The sequence below is a fragment of the Tachyglossus aculeatus genome, chromosome X1 (genome assembly GCF_015852505.1).
Source record: "Tachyglossus aculeatus isolate mTacAcu1 chromosome X1, mTacAcu1.pri, whole genome shotgun sequence".
Classification (NCBI taxonomy): Eukaryota; Metazoa; Chordata; class Mammalia; order Monotremata; family Tachyglossidae; genus Tachyglossus; species Tachyglossus aculeatus.
Window position 1 is genome coordinate 22,309,913 of NC_052101.1, and position 15,191 is coordinate 22,325,103.

At 46.3% G+C, this 15,191-nt stretch overlaps 1 protein-coding gene across 1 annotated transcript in view; it reads right to left on the reverse strand.

Annotated features, from left to right (window-relative positions):
- Positions 1-14,733, reverse strand: part of FGF18 (fibroblast growth factor 18) — a 51,912-nt gene extending 37,179 nt beyond the window's left edge. The window contains exons 1-7 of the mRNA XM_038771674.1: positions 14,643-14,733; positions 14,189-14,256; positions 13,603-13,664; positions 12,812-12,955; positions 10,003-10,070; positions 9,861-9,886; positions 7,567-7,747 (exon numbers count right to left, since the gene is read on the reverse strand). Coding sequence (XP_038627602.1) covers positions 7,567-7,747; positions 9,861-9,886; positions 10,003-10,070; positions 12,812-12,955; positions 13,603-13,664; positions 14,189-14,256; positions 14,643-14,733 — 640 coding nt within the window. The remainder of the gene's footprint in view (positions 1-7,566; positions 7,748-9,860; positions 9,887-10,002; positions 10,071-12,811; positions 12,956-13,602; positions 13,665-14,188; positions 14,257-14,642) is intronic.
- Between the last annotated feature and the right edge of the window lie 458 nt (positions 14,734-15,191).

The window sequence follows — 15,191 nt, forward strand, 5'->3', positions numbered from 1 at the left end:
CTGTGTGGAAGAGTGGGTGAAAGAGGCTTGGGCCTCAGAACAGAATCCTATCTGTGGACCTCTCTACCTCCCTCAGAAGAGAGCAGAGGGTTGGGAGGGAAGGGGGAAAGTGGAAGAAGATGTTTGATCTGCAGGGGTCTAGGGTGGAGAGGAGTGGATCTAGACCTAGGTTTCTACACTTCTGGGGCAGAAATTGCTACTGGGTATTTGCTTGAGAGGGTATTATCCATGGACACTGAAACTGTAGAATTGATGGCAAATATCCGTGGAAAATTCAGAGGCAAAATGCTCTCCAGCCTTCCTGAAAAAATGAGAACTCTAACTCCAGGCCTCGTTTTCCTGGCACAGCCAGATACAAGTGCAACTCCCAAGTGGTGGCAGTGACTGGAGAGTCAAAAGGCTGTATCATCCAGAGGGACCTCAAATGCTTCTATGATGCCCCACTATCTCTCAGCCCCATTGCTGTTATTACATTAAAGTTGGTTAGTATGGAAGCAATGTAGGATACACAACCTAGGTAACCAAAACAGAAGGAGGATGAGATGGGTAGCCCTGGCTTCTCTGAGTCCCAGGCTACTGAACGCCACTTCTTGGGGAAGGTAAAATGGACCTTCTCAAATTCTCCCTCAACTAGGCAACAGGGTCCCCATCTTTAAGTTTACTTCAAGGGGATAAAGCCAGAAAATGTAGATGCTTGTTAAGATTTTCATCATTGGAATTGCATGTTATGAGCACAGTCTGTGGGAGAAGGCAGTGCAAATTGTTTTTCACTTCTACTGTTTGTTGCCAAAACAAGGCACTGTAAAGGTGCCCTAAGTCAGAGGAGGAAAATAAAAGGAATCATGAACTCATGTCATCTCTCCATGTGTCCACTGCCAACCTTTCCCTCGCAATAACCTTCCCTCTGGTTCTTAGATTGTGAGCCAGAGATGGTGTCTAAATCTCATCTATGTAGTTTGTTTCCCCAATATTGAGTACAGTGCCCTGCACCCAATAGGTGTTTAGAATGTGACTGTTTAGCTCATTGTGTGCAGGGAATGTGTCTGTTTATTGTTGTATTGTACTCTCCCAAGTGCTCAGTGCAGTGCTCTGCACACAGTAAGCCCTCAATAAATACGACTGACTAGTAAACACTACTGAATGAATGAATGAATGAATCTTAAGAAAACTCCCCTCCTCAGAGTTTCTGGCTGTTATCATAACAACTTCTCAGCTCCTCCAATCTGCCCCAGGATGGCTCTGGGGCGTACCTCCCCTCCCCTTCCCTCAATCGCCTCTGCTGCAGCTTCGGAAGGAGGGAAAGAAGCGGAAAGAGGACCTGCAGGGGGAGCTGAAAGACACTGTAGTAGCCACAGATTGACTTGCTTCCTGGGTCACTCATACTAGAGAGGGGAGTAGCAAGCTCTGTCAAGTCAGTCCTTTCTAAAAATGGCTTTTTCCCAGAGTGTGGGTGATGCTTTTAGCAGCAGGAACACACGGTAGTCACTCCTTAGCTGACCCCGGGGGCCGCCCTTTCCTCACTGGATGCAGTAGCCATCTTCTGGGGGTCAGTAGCCACTGCTTGGAAGACCATTCTGTAGCAAATCCACCTGTACCACCTTTGTAACCTATACTGCAGCAGGTCAGTAACGGTTTGGGCAGCTTGGTCAGAAGTAAACAGCATTTCCTTCTTGAGAAACCACCGCTTGGGAAGAGAACTTACCCATCGTTGGCTAGAGGAAAGAGTGTGGGCCTGGGAGTGCAGGGAGCTGGGTTCTAATCCCAGATCCACCACTTCCCTGCTGGATCATCTTGGGCAAGTCACTTAACTTCTCTGGGCCTCAGTTTCCTCACCTGTAAAAAGGGGAAGAAATATCTGTCCTCTTTCCCCTTAGACTGTGCACTCCATGTGGGACGGGGACTGTCTGGTTAGATTCTCTTGGATCTACTCCAGTCTTTAGAACAGGACTTAGCACATAGCAGGTGCTTAACCAATGCCAGTTACTATTACCATTATTAGTATTACTATTATTATTAGCCAGAGTTCTGCAGTAGATCAGAATCCCTGGGAGGGAAGAGGAAGACTGGCCATGATGTATAACAGGTTTAGCTAAGATAATTCTGATTCTCTACCCCACTGTGGGTCTGTTTTAGAAAACTGGTGGAGTGAGAGGGTGGAAGCCTGCCCTGTGTCTGCCAGAGGAAAAAGTTCATAAGGATTTTATTTCACATAGAATGGCCTCAGCACTTGACATGGAACACAAAAACCTGACTTTCCTTTCATGCTGTGGCTGCTGTCAGCTCCGTGCCGCAGAGCAGGGGCTTCTGGGAAACATCTCTGAGCTGAGGTCTTTCTCCAGGAAGCATCTTATGGACTTCCCGAGTGGGTTAATTGGGACCCATCTGAGACCACACACTGGCTAATAAGGCAACCCCCACATAGATTTTGATAAAAATGTCCTGCACTGAAGTAAAATAAAATTTTAGTGCAACTTTTGAAAAACACATGTGGTGAATGACACTATAAATGGGTTTTTTAGCCATTTACTCTGGATCGTGCTGTAGGAAATTAAATGGTCTCATGCAAAGAGAGGCCTTGGAAAGTTCAAAACAACATAAATGCAAATGCTTGGGGAGCCAAAGGTCAAAGAAACATGTCTAAATACAAATAGTTTCTTGTATCTGCTCATCCTACAGATGACCTTATGGACATTTAAATCCCCCAAACCCCGAGGTGCTGAGTCTCTTTTTCCCAAAGCCAAGCCACATGAATGGAGCTCTCCTTGAAAAACATTAATAATTTCAATCAGGATTAGAGAGCAAATGACCACAGATGAGCAAGGACACCGCCTACCAGACAATACGGGAGGCGGGGGGGGGGCGGGCAGCCCCTCACTCCCAGCCGTGGAGCAGAGAACTAACAGCGAGGAGCAGGGGAGCCCCAGCAAGGAGGAGGAGGAGGAGGAGGAAGCAGGCAGATGGGACCCCCTTTCTCAGCAAAGGGCAATCAGGGGACTCACTACAGGCAGAGATGCATAATGCAGTATTGACTTGGTCTCACAGCCGGGCATTCCCATTTTCATAAAATGCCTGGCAACATAAATCACAATACTAATAATATTTGTATTGATTATCTAAATTGTAGCATCAACTGACTCCATTGTCTCACTTCCTCTTCCACGGCTCACAGATGGGATCCCATCTCCTCGTCTGCATTTGTAATGAGACATTCAAATGACAGCAGCCATGTTTTCAGACCCCATGCCTCTTTAAAAGGGAAAAGGACACTTTCCAAAAGAAAAGGAAAAAAGAAAAAAAGTTACCAGTCTAGTTCCAAAGAGGCTTTTGGCATAGGTGGATTTTATTCTTGGTTCATCCAGAGTCAAAGTCTCCCAGCTTCAGCAGAAAATCAGACCTCAGCCAAGAAATGGTTCACGTGAGACTTATGGTTCACGTAGAGATTCTTAACCCTTGTTCCTGAGTGGCTGCCTATCAACTTCCAGCCAGATCCAAGGTTAAGCGAATGGAGCTTGCTTGGCAACAGCAGCAGCAGCGGTAACTGCAGCAGCCCAGTCTGGAAGATCCAGGGAGAGCCTGCCTCTTAGGGGCTCAAAGAGAGATGAGCATCTCCCAGCACACCTAGTTCTTCCAGCTGCCCCATCATTCTCAATATCTCCCTGTCTGCTAAAAGAAAACGAGGCCTGCTGCCAAACAAGAGGGCTGAGGGATGTGAGAGGGAGGGAGCAGACCTGGGTGAATAACATGGCAGGGGCTGAAGGCAAGACCAAATCAATCATTGTATTTATTGAGCGCTTACTGTTTGCAGAGCACTATACTAAACATTTGGAGAGTTTGTTGATATATTCCCTGCCCACAACAAGTTTACATCCCAGAGGGAGAAAACCCCCTCCAGAGCCCCAAGATGGGGGTCGGGTTCAGAACGTGAGCCAGAGACGGGCAGCAACAGAGGCGTAGAGCAAGCCCGTCCGGGAAGAGGCAGAGAGAGCCCGCTGCGTAAGCAGCTGGGCAGCGCAGGCTTCCGTGGCTCGCCCACTCACTGGCCCAGGGTGACTGTACAGCTGCCACACTGAGTGATTCTGGGATGAGGTCAGCCCTGCCCCGGGGCTGAGTGAGTGAAAATAAATGGTTTAGAAGATAAAAGGTCCAAGAAATTATTTGTCTTGTTGTCATGTCAGAACTGTAATGGGCAGGGACTCAGGGCCAGGCAGCGTGCATGCAGAGTAATGGGAAAAAGCACCCTGCTGGTTCAGCTGGAGAGATCCCAGAGCAGAAAGCCCCCACCTGTACTCCCGGCCCAGAATGCTCATGCCTGCTGCTTCTGCTGCTGCTGCTGCTGCTGCTACTGCTGCTACCTATGCTTGGGTCCTGGGAAGCAGGTTGTTCACAGGGTAGAGTAGGAACTAGAGACCAAATGGCCACAAGAAGCCAGCCAGCTCCTCCCTCTGCAATGGCGAAACACTTCTAACTCTGTCCCTACTAGAAGACGTTTTTTCCCCCCTCCTGTAATCCACTCCACTTTCCTCCTAAGGGACCTGTACCAGAAGCAAGAGGGGTCAGGGTTGCGGTGCCCCGTTCACTCTCAGGGACCCCTGCGGGAGAGGCCGACTGTCTTGAAGAGAGCAGAGGAGGCAGGATATTGGCATGTTCTGAGGCTCATTTCCAAAGTCTGAGAGAAGATGAATATGAGTCACTGGTGAGATGAGTACAAGGAGCCTAAGGGTCACAGCTGGCTTGGTGGCCTGTTATCTTTCCTCACTGGGCCTTGTTTCGGGGGCAAGTTACCATACTGGTCTCAACCCAGGAAGCAACTCTCAGGGTACCCCCTGAGGGCCAGGAGGCACCTGCCCATATCACTACATTTTGGGTCACTGGGCTGCCTAGCCAACTGCAAGGTATGGCTCCCTAGCTTTTAGAGGGTGAGGGTGGCAAGAGACAGATGGTGCCTGCTTTTCTCTCTCGACCATTCACCCTAGACACATGTACATACATGCTCACGTGTGTGTGGCCCAGATGTTCATTCCATTCATATTCACATGTGCACATATTGCACTTCTCCTGCTTTCTCCATATTCAGCGGCAACTCACACATCACATACTGGCCCTTCGGCAATGAAGAGTTATCACTGGGTAGAGATACTTCATTGCTCAGAAATCTCACCCCATCAAGCCAGTTTGGAATCAAATTGCCAGGCAGGGTGAGTAAACACTGAAGGATGAGGTCAGGCCCTTGTTTAGAAAGGGGAGAGGTGGCCCTGTCGTGTGGGACTCAATCCCTTTATCTTTCTTACCCACTCCACTAATCTCCCACAAGTTGCTACTTCTGATCACACGAACATTCAGAGGGTTGGGGAAGGCTTCCTTTGTCAGAAAAAAAAAAAAAATGAGCCTTCTTATGAGACCTCTATCCCGGGAATTCCCCTGTTCTCGGCCTAAGTGCACTGGGGAGAAGGAGGAGAAAAAGAAGGAGAAGAACTATGACAGAATATATTGTCAAGGCTAAGACTTGGTGTCCATTCCCAAGAGGCTCTTCCTCCTGTAGAACTCTTTAGGGAATTGAAATGGTTGTGTGGGCCTCCTTTTTCCACAAAGAGCTGCCTAAAAATGAAATCTTGTATGGGTTCTGCAGCCAAGGTGGAGGAGGAAGTCTGGCTAGGGTGGCCCTGATGGCAATCAAAAACACTGGATATGGAGATGCACATGCCATTGCCTGCATTTTGCTGGGCATGCACAGTAACATGGTAATATCACAGGCACCATTTTGAGGAAGTATAACAAGTTTGTCCTGGACCTAGAGACACCTAACCCTCCCACTTGCTCCAGAGTTATTGCGTTCCCCACCAGGTCCCCCTGAACCCAGTGCCACATCCAGAACTTGGAACTCAGAAGCAGGAGGGAGGCAGAGAGGAGTGGACATAAAGATCTCCAGCACCATACAGACTCCAGAGAGACTAGCTAAAAGCCAGCTGGTATAAAATTGGATGAATGGCCATCTTGGGCCTAGCCTGGATAGGGTCGTTCTTCATGGAAGTGGCCTAGGTGACCTCTGGAGGATTGATTCTGTGATGCTAGAATTTAAGGCAAACATACTAATTTCCTCTTTTGTCAAAATCCAGAAATCTGCCAAGGATTTTTGGAACTGCCTGGTAACCGCTCGTTTTAAAGGAAAACTGATCCAAACCCAATGAGAGAGGCAGAAAGGTCCAGGGGCACAGCGCCCAGAGACCTCCCCCGATATACCCTCAGGCCTTTCACCAAGTTATCCTTCCAGGGGCCTAGAGGACTTACCAGACACCCTTCCGGGCTAGCTTGGGAACTGGGAAGCACTCATTTCAGAAGCTCTCCTCTGCCCCATCTTCTGTTACTCCCTGTCAAGACTCCTTGGCTTACCCACCACTTCTGATTTCCTGCCATCATCTCCCTCACCTCCATCTTACATGAAGAGGTTTCTCTTCCCAAAGAACCAAATCTTTCTTGAGAAATATGAGGCTGAGCTTGGCCACTTTGCAATCCTGGCAGTTTCCCCATCTGCACCTGAACCATATAGGAAAGGATGGCTGGAATTACCCCTCAACCTTCAGCATACAAACACTTGATCTATATCAGCTTCTCCTCCAACCCCTGGTCAGGCATAAAAATGAGCAGCAAGTGAATAGTTTGTAGGTGCTCCCCTGCTGGAATGCTGGTCAAGATGGTCTTTTTTGCCAAACTGCTTTATTCTCCCCAGTAATCCTTACGACTTATTTGATCTAGGCAATGATCATTTTCTCCTCCTTAGGATTCAATTCTTCCCTCTGTTTTTATATTTCCTGACACAAGCCTCAGCCCTAACCTTGGGTCATCTCTCCATGCTAATCCAAATCACAAAAAGAAGTGCCTGCCCTTTTTTCCCCAAGGATATCTCTCTCTAGGGAATTCAACTAGGTTGCACTGTACTTTCCCAATTGCTTAGTACAGTGCGCTGACACAGTAAGCACTCAAATACCACTGATTGATTTCTATGCATCCCTTTAACTATTAATCAACAAGACCAACTTTCAGAAAGATCAAGCTCTATTCTGAGCTTGTCATAGGAAAATCACTGACCATTATTCTGGCCCCTGCCTGAGGCCTCTTCCAAAGAGCCCTAAATCAATTTCCTCCCAAGCTATTCATTACAATCCCTTCTGCTTGAGGAAGCCATGACCCACCTGAGGTAAGGACACTACTTGTCTTTCCAGCATCTCCCTTCCTCTTACCTCTCTGTAGCCTCCTTAAATTCCCCCAGCTTGCCTGTCTCTCTCCCAGATCCACATATCCCCTCTCCAGCTCCCATGGCCAGGGATAAGACCCAACTGGATGTCCAAGGGGACAGCAAGGAGATTCCTCTCCTTGTCCATGGGTACAAAGTCTGGCTGCTGGAGATATGATGACCAGGCACAATGGCCTTCTAGCCTATTTGAACATGATCTCCCCAACTCCAGCTGCCTGAGCACACAGCCATTCTCCTCTCACTTCAGCAGGCAGTCCAGCTAGGTCCTGGGATGGAGTGGGCAGGGTCTCAGTATTGTCCCGGGGGACTCTTCTTACCATATTTGTCCCCGTCCTCCCCTTTGGCACTGATCCTCCTGCCCAGGACCTGGATGTGCTTCCCGCTTGTCCTGCTGTATAGCTGGTAGAGCCGCAACTGCTTCCTGCTCACATCGTCTCTCGCTCGAGTCTGGTTTTCCACGTGTATCCGGAAGTCCACATTCTCCTCAGCCACCAACACCTAAGGGGGCGGGGGCGGGGAGGAGAGAGGGGAGGAGGGAGAGGATGAACAAGGTGATTCTTGGAAGGAGGCCCCCTTCAGAAAGACTAGCCAGGACCCACTGAGTTTTCCTTCAGATCCTGTGGCGAAAGGCAACACGCAGTGGCTGTCCAACCTGGAGGCTTACTGCCCAGGGGGCTCAAACCCAGGTCTCCCTGAGTGAGTACCCAGGTGGGCCACTGATACAAAGTGGCCTCGCCACTTAATCTCTGGGTCCTGTGATTTTCCAACCTGTCAGAGGGCTAGTACAACAGACTGTTGTATTCTTACTCTCACGGGCCTCCAAGAAGAGAGAACAAGCAAGGAACACGCTGAGAAGCAGCGTGGCTCAGTGGAAAGAGTCAGAGCTCAGGGGTTCAAATCCCAGCTCCGCCAATTGTCAGCTGTGTGACTTTGGACAAGTCACTTAACTTCTCTGTGCCTCCGTTCCCTCATCTGCAAAATGGGGATTAAGACTGTGAGCCCCCCGTGGGACAAACTGATCACCTTGTAACCTCCCCAGTGCTTAGAACAGTGCTTTGCACATAGTAACACTTAACAAATACCATCATTATTATTATTATTAAGCGGCAGAGGAACTGTATTATCCTCAAAACACAGGGAAGAAGCCGGCCCAGAAAGAGAGGGCAATTATTATTCAAGGCTTCACCAAAGTCAAAACCAGGATGAGTGCCCAGATCCAGACTCTCTACCCCAGAATGTGAGGCCATGTGGCCCACCCCAGAACCAGAGAGCTCTCAGGACAAGGCCGCTTCACAGGGACTTCTCTGCCTGGAATAATAACAATAATAATAATAGTAACTGTGGTATTTGCTAAGGGTTTGCTATATGACAAGCACTCCACTAAGTACTGAGGTAGATGCAAGTTGATTGGAGGTAGGGGGGGAGGGGGACACAGTTTCTGTCCTAAAGAGACCCACAGTCTAAATATGTGTCTATTAATCATTTCTATGTCTACAATGATGATAATGATGGTATTGGTTACACGCTTACAATGTGTCAAGCACTGTTCTTAGCACTGGGGTAGATACAAAGTTGTCAGGTTGTCCCACGTGGAGCTCACAGTCTTAATCCCCATTTTACGATGAGGTTACTGAGGCAAAGAGCAGTTAAGTGAATTGGCCGAAGTGACACACCTGACAAGTGGTGGAGCTGAGATTAGAACCCATAACCTCTGACTCCCAAGTCCATGCTCTTTCCACTAAGCCATGCTGCTATAAATGTGTCTGTTTATTGTTGTATTGTACTCTCTCAAGCACTTAGTACAGTGCTCTGCACAAAGTAAGTGCTCAATAAAAATGATTGAATGAATGAAGTAGGAGGGAGAATGGGATTGACCCTCAGTGTTATCTTAGATCAGCTCCTCATTCTTTCCTAATTCTTCCTAGCTCCAGTTGGATGGACTACCTCAAGTGGGTTTCATGACCAGAGAAACTCAGAGTCTTCCCTGCCCCCTCCCCCATACACACTCACACATTCAGGAGATGGAAAGGACTTTAAGAAGAAAAGTACTGCCTTAGGGCTTCCCCCTCTGGATTTCAGGAAATACTGCAAACCACGGGGCAGGGAGCCAGGAAATCAGTCTGGCTGTTCACTGGGGGTTGGGGGCAATCACCTCAGCCAGAGGTATCTTGGTGCAAGACCAGCATACAAGCACTGGTCTTGGCTTCAGATTTCCCTCAAAGGGGGTGGGGGGAGGATGGGTATGGGTGTGTGTGTGTGTGTGTGTGTGTGTGTGTGTGTGTGTGTGTGTGTGTTTGTGAGAGAGAGAGGGAGAGAGGGAGAGAGGGAGAGAGAGAGAGAGAGAGAGAGAGAGAGAGAGAGAGAGAGAGAACCTGGTAAACTGTTCCCTCAAAGCCGCTCCTACCCATCCCCAGGGGGCAGGGGGGAAGGGAAGGAGGCAGAATGGCTTTGGGGAGGAAACCAAGCAAGACTGGCTTAGTTCTCTTTGAACTTCAAGTTCACTCAACCCTGAAACTCACAGAAAAATGGCAGTGTGAATACGGCCTTTCTCACAGTTCCCTCACAACAGGGCCTGAACCCCTCCAAATTAGCCAGCCCATTTCTCACCTACAGGTCTATAGGAGAAGGTAGTGGGGCCTGGGGAGGAGGGGGGTTTCTCAATACACAGAATCAGAAATTAATCCCTCAAGCATAGCCAGGAAAGGCTCAAAATGCAAACTGCACCTCTGGCATTCTTCGACACTCATTCTAACCTGTCATTCCATGAAAGGGATGACCACCAATCTTAAATGGGCTGCTACAGGAGAACTCTCTTTTAGTGCTGTTTTTAAAAACATTAAAACACTAAGGAAATATCCTCCCCAAAATCAGGAAACTGAGCAAAATTCCCCAGAGTGGTGGAATTCCCAGTGAAGTCCTGCTTCCACTGTTTTAAGATTTTATCAATCAATGAATGATAATTGTTGAGCACTTACTATGTGCAGAACATTCACTGTACAAAGAATTTGGGAGAGTACCATACAGTAGAGTAGGTAGACAGGATACCTGCCTTTAAGGAGCTTATCATTTAGATTTCAAGTTTCCTCATCCATAAAAAGAGGATAATATAGCTGCTTTACCTATTGCCTAGATTAGGAGTCCAGTGTGAAACAGGGATCCTATGATGAAAGCTGCCAAGGCAATGGTGAGCATATTGGCCTCTTTAGACTCTGATTAGGAATGTTCCAAGATGATTTCCAACTTAGTTTATGGCAACCAAAATCTAGATGATTCTGGATTTTCTTCCATGTACCTTTGACTTTGCTTACAACCAAGGAGCAGTATAGCCTAAATAGAAAGAACATGGGTCTGGAATTCAGAGGACCTGGGTTCCAAACCCAGCTCCACCATTTGCTTGCTGTTTGACCTTGGGCAAGGCACCTAACTTCTCTGTAAATTTCCTTATTTGCAAAATGGGGATTAAATATCTGCTCATCACCTCCCTTAGATTGTGAGCACCATGAGGGACATGACTGCGTCAGACAGGATTATCTTTATCTAACCTACCACTTACTATAATGCTTGACATATAATAAGTGCTTGGTAAATATCACAGTTATTATTGTTGTACCTCACTAGTCCTGGTCATTCATTCATTCAATCATATTTATTGAGCACTTGCTGTATGCAGAGCACTGTACTAAGCACTTGGCACTGTATTAAGCACTTCTCTGTTATCACAGAAACCAAGGTTCAGTCCAAGGCTTGCTATTTCCTTTCCATTCACAGATGACCCCCACAAAATCAGCCTTGGGAGATTGCTCAGGAGCCGACTCACCAAACTATTGATGAAGAAAAAAGACAATTTTCCTCCAGGCTTAAAAGCACTTCTTGAAATTCCACTTTTGTTCTACACACTTTGGACACCTTAGTTTAGAAGACTGTTTCTCAGTGATAGTTTTTAACTTCTGATGGGATTCCTAAATTCTCACAGTGATCGAGAAGCAATTGCTACTATGGTTCCAGTTTTTTTTCTCCTAAAAAATTTCCTCCCTTTCTTTATAGCTCAAACTGACTATTCCACAGCTCTAGAAGCCTTCCCTCAGAGATCAGACTGGAGAAAAAGCAGCTGCGAGCAGTCAGTCGAAGAGAGAATTAAGCGTAGGTTACCTAAACTCACTGTGGGCAGAGAAAGTGTCTACCGACTCTGTTGTATTGTCCTCTCCTAAATGCTAAGTATAGTGTTCTGTATGCAGTAAGTGCTCAGTAAATACAATTGATTGATTGATTGATTGATTGATTGATATCTGCCACCTAAATTTACTGAAATATATTGACTGCAAAATTTCATTTATATTATGCAATTTCCTTTGACAATAAATGCAATTATATTAAGAAATTGCATTGAAGTCGTTTTCCTTGAATTTTTCAGTTCTTTGCTTTGAATGGTAATAACATTTTTCCTCAAAATACATCAGTGAAAAGATCCCTCAGAGTCTTCAGGCCTTGTTAAACCTAAAATATTCTCTTTCACTAAAGGACTTATTGATTTTGAAGGCCAAACAAATCAAGTGATCCAAAGTCCCTTCAAAAACCCACTCAGATAAGCAGGCAACAGTTATTACCTTTAAGTCTTTTACCCAACCTCATAATAATGATTTTTTCCATGACCTTCTAAACACACAAAGTTAATGCAGTGAGGTCAATAGGAGAATAACTGATGGGTTTATCTTGGGAATGTAAAAAGGAACAATCCATCTTATTTCTTCTCTGGTTTGGGCAAAATTTGCTTTGGTTGAATAAATTAGAAAATTGCAAAGACCACCTCTAGATCCAGTGTAGTTACAAAACTACCATAAGACAGCTGTTCCCTTCCCAGCTGCAAAGCCAAGGCAAATGAACAGAGAGGGTTTTAACAGGTTGTGGCACCTGTTTTACCCACTAACTCAACCTGATTCTTTGAGTTCTTAGATACAAGAAAAACATGGAAATCTTCTGAAGCTGGGCTCAATATAGCCCAAGGAACAAATGACCAAATAGTAATTTGGAGAGCAGTTTGAAAGTTGGCTTTTTTCACTGCCTCCCAATAGGGGATATAATTATTTCTCAGCCCTTTGGGAACGTGGTTTTCTTCTAACAGGCTGAAAGGCAGATATGGTTGACTGAGCCTAGCTGCCCTTCCTTGCACACCTTTCCATGCACACATGCACACGTGTGTGTGTGTGTGCACGCACACATGCATGCACACATGCACACACACACACACACACACACACACACACACACACACATCAGGACCTGAGTTCTTTAGGAACACTTTCTTCAGCCCCAGCCTGGCTTCCCTACCCCCACCTCTCCTCTCCATCCTTTCATTCTCAGAGAAGTTTCCATCAGATAATCAAAGGGACCTAGCCCAGAGCAGAGGACACTTCCCCTGATCCTGTCCCCAAAACAATACACCCACACTCACACGCAAATACAAGCAATCAGAGATGATCCTGGGATAACCACCCTGTTTAATCAAAGAACCCCAGAAATCTGTCAAGAGTGGGGTTCACAGCTTCCTGAGCCACTCATACCTACAATGGACAGGATCTCCTGGGGATTCTCTTCTGTGCTCTGATGCACTCAAGCCCATGAACAGGCTGATTCATTCTGAGCAGCTCAAAAACGAATTGATTGAAAGATTTTAAGCTGCTGTAGTTGCTGAAATCCGATAAAGTTCTCCTGGAAATGGCACATTAATGGATCTGAGGGGGCTGTGCACGCACCCATTTGGATCGCCTCAGTCTGGTGTTTGGGGAGACAGAGAACAAGGGCACCAAATTGGTTTCACCCCCGGATTTTAGCTCTCTCTGCAGTGAGGAGATATCAGCTTACCATTTCTCCTCATTCCACCTGTTCTGAACACCCTTAGCAGCACCTCTGGCACATAGGGTGACATGAACGAGGGGACCTATTGAGTTTCATCTGTGAAATGGGGATTAAGACTGTGAGCCCTATGTGGAACAGGGACTGCATCCAACTCGATTTCCTTGTATCTGCCCCAGCACTAAGCACAGTGCCTGGAACACAGTAAGTGCTTAACAAATACTACAATAATAATAATTATTATTATTATTCTACAAGGAGAGAGTGTGGGACCAGAGCTCTGAATGTCCCTAGCTGAATTTTACCTTTCTCTTCTCTCCCCTTCCCTCTCTACAGGGAGGGGAGGGGTGTTTCCCTGACTGACTTAGTGACTGACTGAATGAGTGATGGATTGGCATAGAAATGGTCCCCTCAGGTGATAGGTGCAGTGCACCAGGAAGTGGTTTGGGGTTACAAAGTCAGTCAGAGCCCCACTGTCCTTTGCAGCCAGCCTCAACTCTTACCAGAACAGTGCTCTCCACAAGACCAAATAGCAATGATGATCATCTGTCATTTCAGTTTCTACCTGCAGCCAAAAAGAAACCCAAAAACCACCATACTTGACTCTAAAGGAGCTCTTCTCTTCACACCTATAAAATGATGCCTCAGTACTCTTCTTGGTCAACTCTACCTCTAGAGGAGAGCAGTTAGCAGAGAATCATATTTATCAGTCTTAAACTTTTTATTCACTTCTCTCTGGATTCTGTCTTCATTGAACTGAAAAATATAAATTCTAGCTTCTATGGAGGACTGGTTCCTTGGCTTTCAGACTTGGGAACAGGAGGCCTCACTACAAGGGCCATTAAGCACCCTGAAGAAAATCTGCCTTCTGAAACTGATGATCTCACTGTTTGGGGCTGCTTTGGGTGGTTATTGATGTGCAAGTAGCAATCAAATACTTAGTACAGTGCTTTGCACACAGTAAGCATTCAATAAATGCAATTGAATGAATGAATGAATTACTCCAAATCAAATATCATGTTAAAATGTACAACTGTTCAAATGCACTCCTAGTAAACCGAGGTCCCAGGTGAAATACAATGAGAATACTGCACTGATCTTTCTCAGAGAGATGCTTTTGTTCTCGGACTCAAGAAAGAAAATGATTAAAGAGATGGCTAAAAGAAAAGTAGAGAGGGAGAGATAAAGAAGGATAAAGTGAAAAAGAGCAAAAGATTGAGTGTTAAATTCCCCTTGAATAGGATTAAGTTCCAGTGTTGGTCTGGCAAAGTTATTTAAGGGATAATCATATTTATTGAGCACTTACTGTGTGCAGAGCACTGAACTAAGTGCTTGAGAAAGTACAATAAAACAGAGTTGGTAGACACGTTCCTTGCCCACAGTGAGTTTGTAGTATAGATTAAAGTTTAAATGTTGGAGGTGCCCCTGGATCGGTAGAAAATTGCAGATTTAATAGCTTAGTATGGTCCATTGTCTGGAACATTCTAATAGCCATAGTCAGGGCTCTCTGCTAAGCCCTTTGGGATTCAGAGCCCTCACTTGCCTCTCAGTGTTGAATCCTGGAAACCCCTCTCCCCTTTGCCACCAGAATTGAATCCATGTTCAGTTTTAGTCCTGTCCTGCTTGAGATTCATAGTAGGCACCTCACTGATTCTCTGCTAGGCAAGATGGCACAGTAACTTTCAGATTTGGGCATCGTACCCAATCACAGGATCTTAGCAATACAGCAGGATGGTGTCACCCACAGCCAGAGAAATGAGGGCCTCTCACATTATAAACATTCTCCCAGAAAGGAAATTCCACACCTTTGACAACTGTGAGAAACCTCTTCCTTGTGTCTCCCCTAAATCCCTCTGGCTGCTTTTTAAGCCAATGGTATAGTGCATTGTGAAGCAGTGGAGGGTGATGTGGTGGAGAAGAAGCAGAGAGGTGAGTAAATGATAGATGCACTTACTTGACCTCCTGGCCTTAGGGGAGCACCAGAAGAAATCACATCAGCCAAGTGCCCCTGATTCTATATTCCTCACTTCTCCCACCAGGGCTCTGTCTTGGGGCTGGCAACTTTCCCAAGGCTGAGAGAATCATGGACAAG